At 40.9% G+C, this 9,418-nt stretch overlaps 1 protein-coding gene across 1 annotated transcript; it reads right to left on the minus strand.

Annotated features, from left to right (window-relative positions):
• Nucleotides 1-3,821: 3,821 nt before the first annotated feature.
• atp5pb (ATP synthase peripheral stalk-membrane subunit b) lies at nucleotides 3,822-9,353 on the minus strand. Its single transcript, XM_048594025.1, is given in 10 exon segments — nucleotides 3,822-4,040; nucleotides 4,963-5,142; nucleotides 5,369-5,494; nucleotides 5,744-5,907; nucleotides 6,595-6,740; nucleotides 7,097-7,133; nucleotides 9,031-9,105; nucleotides 9,108-9,237; nucleotides 9,239-9,295; nucleotides 9,297-9,353. Coding segments are annotated over 10 exon segments (1,044 nt in total). The 3' UTR covers nucleotides 3,822-3,968.
• Nucleotides 9,354-9,418: the final 65 nt, after the last annotated feature.

Genomic DNA, 9,418 nt, shown 5'->3' on the forward strand with positions numbered 1-9,418 from the left:
ACATGGAAGGAAATTACAGCTGGGATGTTAAATCAATACTTCGCACCTGTCTTTGCCAAAGAGATAAATACAACTCAGGCCATGGTGACAGAGGATACTCTGTCACTATATGGTTTCAAAATTTAATAAAAGGAAAGTGATTGATAAGCTATCAAAACTTAAAGTTCAGAAGAAACTAGGGCCAGATGTGATGCATCTCAGGATATTGAAGGAAGTTAGTGAAAATTCAAGGGGCACCGCCATTCTCTCAAGACTCAGGGAAGGTACTAGATCACTGAAGGATTGCAGCTATTGTCCAAATAAAGGCTCAAATGATAAGTCCAGCAACTACTCACCTGTCAGTTTAACTTCAATAGTGGGAAACTTGTTGGAACAATTATTTGTGATAAAATTTATAGTCAGAGGGAAAAGGTAGGTTGTTTATGAACAGCAAGCATTGGATTCCGAAGGGGAAATTGTGTTTAACTAACTTGTTGCAGTATTTTGAAGAGGCAGTGGAAAGGGTTGATGAGGATAATGCAGCTAATGTATTACTGCTTATGCTGTTTAGCACACAAGTGACATCTCAATTGTAAGCATGCCCTCCAACACGTTTCATTAAGCAAGGATTTAGCCCTTGGCTTGACAGTTATTAGTAGAATGAAGCACATGTCTGGTTGTGTTGAGCACAATTACACCGTTGCTAATGGCCTGAGCGCACATGGATGACCAGCTGAATTGCTAGATCTGTTTGAAATCCAACCCATTTAGCACAATGATTGTGTCACACATCACAATGTAGGGTATCTTCAATATGAAGGTGGGACTTCATCTCCAGGATTGTATGATGATCTCTTCTGCTGAAACTGCCATGGACAGATGAATTCAACTGGATCAGCCACATAAAAACTATACCACAAGAACAGTTCAGACATGGAGTTCTGCAGCGAGTCACTCGTCTCCTGACTCCTCAAAAGTCTGCCTGTCATCTATAGGACACAATGCAGACATGAGATGAAAAACTCTCCACTGGCCTGGATGAACACAGCTCCAACAACACTGAACAACCAGGAACACTACAGAGAACCACCTCCCCATCCAAGCAAAGAACAACCCGTCCACTGAACAGATTGATCAAGACCTTTGATTCAGATCTTCAGAGTATCCTATGCACTCTCATCACCCGTACTTGTCACAAAAGAGACTTTTACTGCCTTCTGAAGATAAACGAAGTCCACGCGCCTGGACATCCCATCGTATCAGGCAATGGGACCCAGTGGGAGAACCCCTCTGGCTACGTGGTGGGCATTTTGAAACCCACTGTACAAGGAAACTCTGTCTCAACACTACAGATTTTTTACAGAAACTCAGCACCCACAGACCAATCGAACCAGGAACATTCCTCATCACAATGGATGCTTCGGCACTCTACACCAGCATCCCCCATACCGATGGCATCGCTGCAACAGACTCATTACTTAATAACAAGTGCTAATTTCCAGATACCATTCTACAACTCATCACTTCATCCTCGACCACAACATCTTCACCTTCAACAACCAGTTCTTCATTCACACACACAGAACAGCCATGGGGACCAAATTTCCACCCCAATATGCCAAAATTTTCATGCACACATTTGAGCAAGACTTCTACGTTGTGTAGGACCTCCGACCAATGCTATACACCAGATACATCGACAACATTTTCTTCCTTTGGACTCATGGCAGGAATCATTGAAACCACTACATACTGCTATCAACAAGTTTCATCTCACCATCAGACTTACCACTGGCTACTGTTCAGAATCAGTCTTTCTTCAACACACACATCCTCATCAAGGGCAGACACCTTTGTACCTTACCCTACCACAAGCCCACAGATAACCCCACGAAGCTGCTCTTCTCTAGCTTCCATCCTAAACATATTAAAGAAGCCATCCTCAACGGACAAGCCCTGCTCATACACAAGATCTGCTCAGATGAGCAGGAACGAGACGATACCTAAAAATTTTGAAGGATGACCTCATAAGAATGGGATATGATGCTCAACTCGTCGATCGCCAGTTCCAACGTGCCACAGCAAGAAACTGCAACGACCTCCTCAGAAGACACAGGATACGACCGCTAGAGTAACCTTCATCGTTCAGTACTTCCCGGGAGTAGAGACTACGTCATGTTCTTTGCAGCCTGTCAATGATGACAAGCACCTCACCAGGATCATGCCTACACCTCCACTTCGCGCCTTCAAACAAACGCCAAACCTTAAACAGACCATCGTTCACAGCAAACTACTCAGCCTTCAGGAGAACATCGACCACAACACTACATAACATTGCCTAGGCAACTCTGCAAGACATGTCAGTGTATCGACATGGATACTACCATCACACATGAGAACACTACCCACCATATACACAGCAGATACACACGTGATTCAGCCAATGTTGTCTATCTCGCACAATGCAGGCAAGGATGCCTCAAGGATTGGTATATTGGTCAGACCATGCAGACGCCGAGTCATCAGATGACTAACCATCATGCAACAATCCCCAGACAGAGAATGTTCCTTCCCAGTCAGTGAACACTTCAGGTGGTCAAGGACGTTCAGCTTTCAACCTTCGGCTAATCAGCCTCCGAGATGGCCTCCAGGATACACAACAACGCAGAATTGCTGAGCAAAACTGACAGCCAAGTTCCATACCCATAAAGACGGCCTCAACCATGATCCTGGGTTCATGTCATGCTACATGTGACCCCCAACACACTGTTCTACATCTGAAATCTTCCCCACTGTCATGTTTTGACACTATCACCTGGATAAATTGTTATGATCTCTCCTCCTTAATTAGTTTGTACAGTTTTGGATTACTTATTTTTTGATTAGACCCTCAGGATGTGACTCTGATATCTATCATGTTATTCCAGTCATTTTGTTTGTCTTTAACACCTTTTTAAGTTTTTGTAATTATCTCTCTGCCTCATTTAATTGGATTATGGGGCATTCTTTCATTGTTATTCAGCTGTTGACACTTCACTCATACCATCCAACACTTCTGATAACCTGCAGAGACTTACTATTCAACATTCCACTCTCACCATTTGTATGGTCTTTTGATCTCTCTGCCCATAAATTCTGTGTTCTGCGTGTTTCTCTCTTACTTCATCTGACGAAGGGGCCACGGTCCGAAAGCTTGTGATTTCAAATAAACCTGTTGGACTATAACTTCGTGTTGTGTGACTTCTGACTTTGTCCAACAATACTCAAGCAGCTGACAGAATCAATCAGTCTGCTTGATCTGTACCCTATCCACCACCTTACATTTTACTCTCTCAAATCGACAGGATGGCAAAATCTGCAGTATATACAAGATGCACTACAGCAACTAACCAAGGCTTGTCCAATTGCATCTTCAAACCCATGATGGACAAGGGCAGCAGACACACATGAACACCAGCTGCACGTTCCCTTCCAAGCCATACACTATCCTGACTTGTAGCAATATAGCTGTTCCTTCACTGTCACAGTATCAACATTTTGAAACTCCCTTCCTAATAGCTCTGTGGGAATACCTTCAACAGATGGACTACAGTGGTTCACCATTATGTTCTCAAGTGCTGTTAAGGATGGACAATAAATGCTGGCTATGCCAACACCACCCACATCCTATGAAAGGATATTAAACAAACATTACTACTAGCAATTGAGAATTATACTGAATGCTGTTGGTATGTAAAAAATGAAAATTAGACAAAAAATTAAACATGCTCCATAGGTAGCATCTTTGAACATGATACAGACCGTTATGGCAAATAACAATGGCAAAGGAACAATATCAACTGTAGATTTATCAACATTCCATTTAATGTTCTGCTCCAGATTACAAGAACATTTATAAGGAAGCTAGATTACATTTTTTCAGTGTTACATATACATAAATGTCTACAAATCTGCAGAGATGTTATGTCAATAGCAATTCTGGATCAAGGTTAAACCTTTGCTTGAGCGGTCTTTGCCAGTGCTTTAAGGTCAGAGATGCATTTGGCAATACTCTCTTTCTCCTGTGAACAGAAAAGCAAAATATTAGCCAAAACACATTATTTTTAGTCATAACATGACTAAAAAGCTAAAAAAGTCAACTTAGAAAAGTGTGACACAATGGTCACCCAGAAAGATCTGGGTCTATTGTCAGGTCAGTCCCAGCCAGATTTAGGGAAGTGGGAGGAGTCAGTGAGGTCCCAATCATTTAGAAACAAATTCAGGACATCAGAATCTCAATAATATAAAAAATGACATCTGTATTTTATCTGACAGTCACATTCAATTTCCTATGTGAAAATTCATTAACTATTACCATCTAGAAGAACAAGAGAAATAGATACACAGGAACACCACCACCCGAAAAGTTCCCCTCCAAGTCACTCACCATCTAGACTTGGAAATATATTGCTGTTCCTTCAGAATTGCTGGGTTGAAATTCTAGAACTCCCTCCCTAATGGCATTGCAAATCCATCTACATAGAATAGACTGTAATGATTCAAGGGGTCTTCTCACCATCTTCATAGAGCAACTAGGGAAGGGTAATAAATGCTGGCCCAGCCAGCAATTTCCACATCCCATAAATGATTTCCAAAAAGAAATTATGCAAGTATTGAAGATACTTCAGAATTACAGTCCAACACAAGACTCCTCTCCTAAAGAGGTAGGGCAGGAATGAAAAACATGCACAAATCTGCTGCAAACATTATTTGGATGCATTGAAATAAACAAAAAAAAAGCCAGTTCTAAATGCGTTGGGTGGTTCAAATTTTTATCTTGCACTACGTGTCCAGATTACAGCATGCATAAAAGTCTTCTCGTACTGCAGAAAGATTTGCATGTTTTTACATATTAAAATGGAGTTGGCAATTTTATAATTACGCCTGTATTAACAGGATGGTCAATATGAAAACCAGTGCCTTTTAGTTTATTTCTCTGTCTACCTGCTGAGGTGTGATACTCTGGATTACACTCTTCTCCACCCAGTTAACCATGTGCTGTTGTGCAAGTCTTCGCTGTAGATGCTGGAGACCGACTTGGTAATCCAGACGTTTCTTCACTGCATCATACACCATGTGCAGTCGTTCACGGTAGTTCGTTTCTAGAATCATTGCAACATTGTTCTGCAAGCAGACAAAATTTGTAAATGCCTGCACCTGCTATCTCTGATAATACATGTAACATAATGCAGCAGTAAATATTAAAAATTCATACTTTTATATACACATTAAAGATACACCATTGGGAACATCATTGACTTAAATTTAAAACTGTTGCAAGTGACAAGAGTATATAGTCAATAAATTGCAATAATTAAAAATGGACCACTAAAATAAAATGCGTTCATACCCGCTTTGCATCAAAAAGGTGATGGCGTCCTTCTGTTCTCCACTGTTCTTTTTTTTCTGCTTCAATAGCTTCTTGTAAGCTAGTAATGGCTAGATCTTTTACTTCTTGTGCTTTTTGAACCTTGGCCTGAAATTGTCAAATAAATTAGTGTATTAGAATGCAGCTGAACCATTAATACGTCACTGGTATTTTGTCAATCTTCGTTTAATGAGAATTTGCACAAAACATTTCTTAGAGGAAATTTAGGAAAGGAATAGGTTCACAAAACTATATAGACCAAAAAGAATAGACTCAATGGGACAAAAGTCTCTTCCCGCTATTGGTTCTTATGTTTCTGCCTCAACTTTTTAAAAAAAAAAATCACACTATACTTACCTCATTCAATTGGTCAGCAAATTTTGCCACGTCCTTGCCATACTTTTTGACAGCATAGAGGATAACAATGCCAATTGAGATAGCTGAAAATGTTTCATGGTTAATGACGTAAATTTCCTTTGACAGAAGGTAAGTCGACAGCCCAACTCCAAACATATAAGGGCCTAATGAGAAAAGAAAACAACAAATAAGCAGGTACAAAGATTGATCATAAAGGCATTAAAAGTGACTCCGGTTAGAAAAATTTTCTTCTGTTCATTAAAATTATACAATAATTCAAATACCATTTACATAGAAGACAGTTCAACAAGACCCTGCTTAGAGATTAAATAGTATAAGAAATAGAATTTATGTACTAAGTTGCACAGAAAACAAGTCCAATGCAATCAAAGGTTAGCCTTCATTAATAGCTAAACATTTTTCACTCTGGAACATTAAACATTACTTTCCAAACGATCTTTAGTGATACCAACACTTTAGATACGGTTCCGACAACTTGCAAGTAATTAATGAATTTGAAACAACACTTCCACTGCTCATCCACAGTCAAATTTCTCCCCCAACCCCCAAGGTTTGGACTAAATTAAAGTTCAGATCTAAAAATAAAATATTCACAAAAGATGTTTCCGGAAATATGAAGAAGTGGAAACCAATAACCTGTATTTTAACACAAGAAAGGATAAATAAAGCAATTTAGAAAACAGAAGATTGCAAAGAATAGATGGTACAGAAACAGGCCATTCAGCCCAAACAGTCTATGTTGGTGTTTGGGCTCTATTACACTATAATTTCAACTATACTTTGCAACTCACTATACATCTGCTGTATTTGTTAAGGTATTATGCACTGACCTGTTACCCCAGTTTTTGGGTACAAGAATTGGAAAAATTCTTCTGGAAACAAACCATGACGCACTTTGCCTCCTTCCTCAGGAAGGGGTGGCACTGGTGCCCGAGACTGACAGCTTATATGAAAAGACTTGGATACTGGCAATAAACTGGAAAAAAAAAAGAAACTATTGACAATGCTGCACAATTTTCAGATTTTAGACAAAAATTATCATTGCTTGAAACATCATTATAATTTTGTCTCAAGAGGGCTCCCTGGGTGAAGTGACGATCACTACAATTTAGATAAACCTTACGCATTCAAAATGTACAGACTATTTCATTTTAATCCCAATTAGAATAGCAGAATATGGATTCTATAGGTGAAGCAAGGTGTGTGGAAATGATACCCTGAATTAACAAGTGCAAAGAAACTCAGTAATTATAGTTTTGCAACTTTTGCAATGGATTGCATCAAACATTTATCATTTTGGTTAACTTCTATAGTCAAGAAACTATTACTAACCTGGCAGTGATAGGTGCCGAAGTCTTCAAAGCACCAGCTGAAAAAAAGTTATACATAAATGCTTAAGACAAGCACAAATTGGTCAGTAAACGTATTAACGAATGAAACTATCCTCTGCATTTTTTGTGGATCAATGCAGAAAACAAACACCCAAATTCATCCTGTGACAGTAGCTGTGCCCTGAAGTCTGAAGAACATAGGCTCAATCTTCAACTATCCTTTTGGAGTCAATTATCATTTGGACAAATTTTAATTGGCAATCTTCCAGCTGTTAGAAACAGTACCAACCTAACTTTTTACTAGGGACCCTCAGACATCAGATGCCAATTCCATTGGTCATGTCCCAGAAGTGACAAGATAATGTGAATGCCAATGCTTAAAAAAAAACTCATTGTGCTTCAGCTTGCCACTAGTTGTATAGGAACAGTAGCAGAAATAAACCTCCAGTCTGCTTGGTCCCACATTTAAAATGAAGCTAAGTAACTTTTTTTGATTTGAAATTCCTTTACATCTCACTGTCATGGAAGGTTTCTAAAGCCCTCAGTCTCTGCAATTTAAAGTAATAATTAAAAAAATGCAACAGCTGGAATGAGGCTCTACAATATGAAAGATAGTCAGAGTTTATAGAACAACAGAAACTATAAAGAAAGCGTAGTAATTTGACATTTGGTCCAGGGCCAAATACTACCAGACCTTATTCTGTATTGCTATTCACCACTGTTTTCTCCAAAATTATATAAATAGTTACCATCAACAGAAGTTGCTGTTGCTCCACCACCTCAAATCTGTTGAGGACCCAAAATATTAACTCTGATTTCTCTTCACAGATGCTGCCAGACCTGCTGAGCTTTTCCAGCAACTTCTGTGTGTTTCCGACTTACAGCATTCGCAGTTCGTTCATTTGTTTTAAATAGTTTCCATATTGATTAAACATAATGTGTATATTCAGAGAATCAGAAACAATTGAAAATTGCAGCCAAACTTCATTTTTAAAAAAAGTGACACGATGTCTGAGCTTAGTCATGAAATCAAGCTTTGCTTATAAATCTTTAGCGAACTTGGATTCAGTGCAAATACGTCAAACCTGATAGTGGGTTTGCTATTCTAAGACCTTAAATCGCAAGTACGGGTTGGGCTGGTTTTTAACCATTGCAGCCTCGGATTGAAATCTTATTTCGTCCTCATACTGCACGCCCCCACCCCTCTATAGACAGCAATATCCTCAAAGCATAATCTGCCGAATATTTAAAGCTCCCTGGCTTTGTTTTTGAAGTCCCTGCTGCGTATAAAGCTTCAGTGGCTCCTTGTACGCAAAAGCATTCAAAACTCCAATATACGCAGCACTCTCCAGAAACCTTTGAATCACTTGTCAACACGGATTTGTCTGGCCACCAATTAGCAGGCTTAGTAGATAACGGTAACTACAATTAGAAAAATCAACATAAGCGAAAATGAGATTAAATGGTCAAGTCTTTCAGTGCAGTTCTAAGTGTTGCAAATATGGTTGTCAAATCTCTCATTGGGTGAGGATGTGTGTTGTTAGGCTGGTGATGGTTAGCGACCTTTAAGGTGGGCGCTGAATCGATTGAGGCGGCTAACGTTGCTTGGAGAACGTGAAGAGCCAGGCCCCAGCAATAGCGAACATTGACAAAAAAAAACAGAAATTTCTGGAGAAGCTAAGCGGGTCTGTGGAGAGAGAAACAGAGTTAACGTTTCAGGCCCAGTGGCCCTTTATTTTGTTGTTGTTGAGTCAGGGACATTACGGCAGCTCCGTTCAGGAGCAGGAAGTGTGCAGTGTGCCTCTGGTGAAGGTGCACGGCGGGGCCCGGGAGGAGATGGTGCCCGACGGCCTTCGGAGCACAATCCGCTCACTTTCCCCTCCCGTGTCCTTGTCTGACCGAACCCCGGTATCTCTCACAATCTCTCTCTCTTACCCGAAGCCAGGACGACGCGGGACAACATGACCGCGAATGTTTCTCTCTCAACAGCAGCCCGCCGCTCTGGGGGAGATTATAAAGGGAGGGGTAGAGGAGAGTTTCCCGGCGTAGTTGCGGTCTCCACCCTCTCCGCCACCGACCCCTAGACCAAAATGGCGGCGGGCGTGACCGTTTCCCCCTGAGGTGGGAGAAAGCTCGCGAGATGTGCGGGGTCAGGGGTCAACCGGAAGCACGCGGTGCCTGAGCTGCCGGTGACGGGAGAGGAGGGGGGTGGGCATGGAGAACTGCTGGGGCGTTCCGCTGAATGCACCCGCCTGCATGGAGAGGCACCTGGACACGCTTCAATACCGGAAAGGTGATCCCGTGGGTTAGGAGGGTATCTCTC

This window comes from Rhincodon typus, unplaced genomic scaffold (genome assembly GCF_021869965.1).
Source record: "Rhincodon typus isolate 14 unplaced genomic scaffold, sRhiTyp1.1 hic_rhity00005291, whole genome shotgun sequence".
Lineage (NCBI taxonomy): Eukaryota > Metazoa > Chordata > Chondrichthyes > Orectolobiformes > Rhincodontidae > Rhincodon > Rhincodon typus.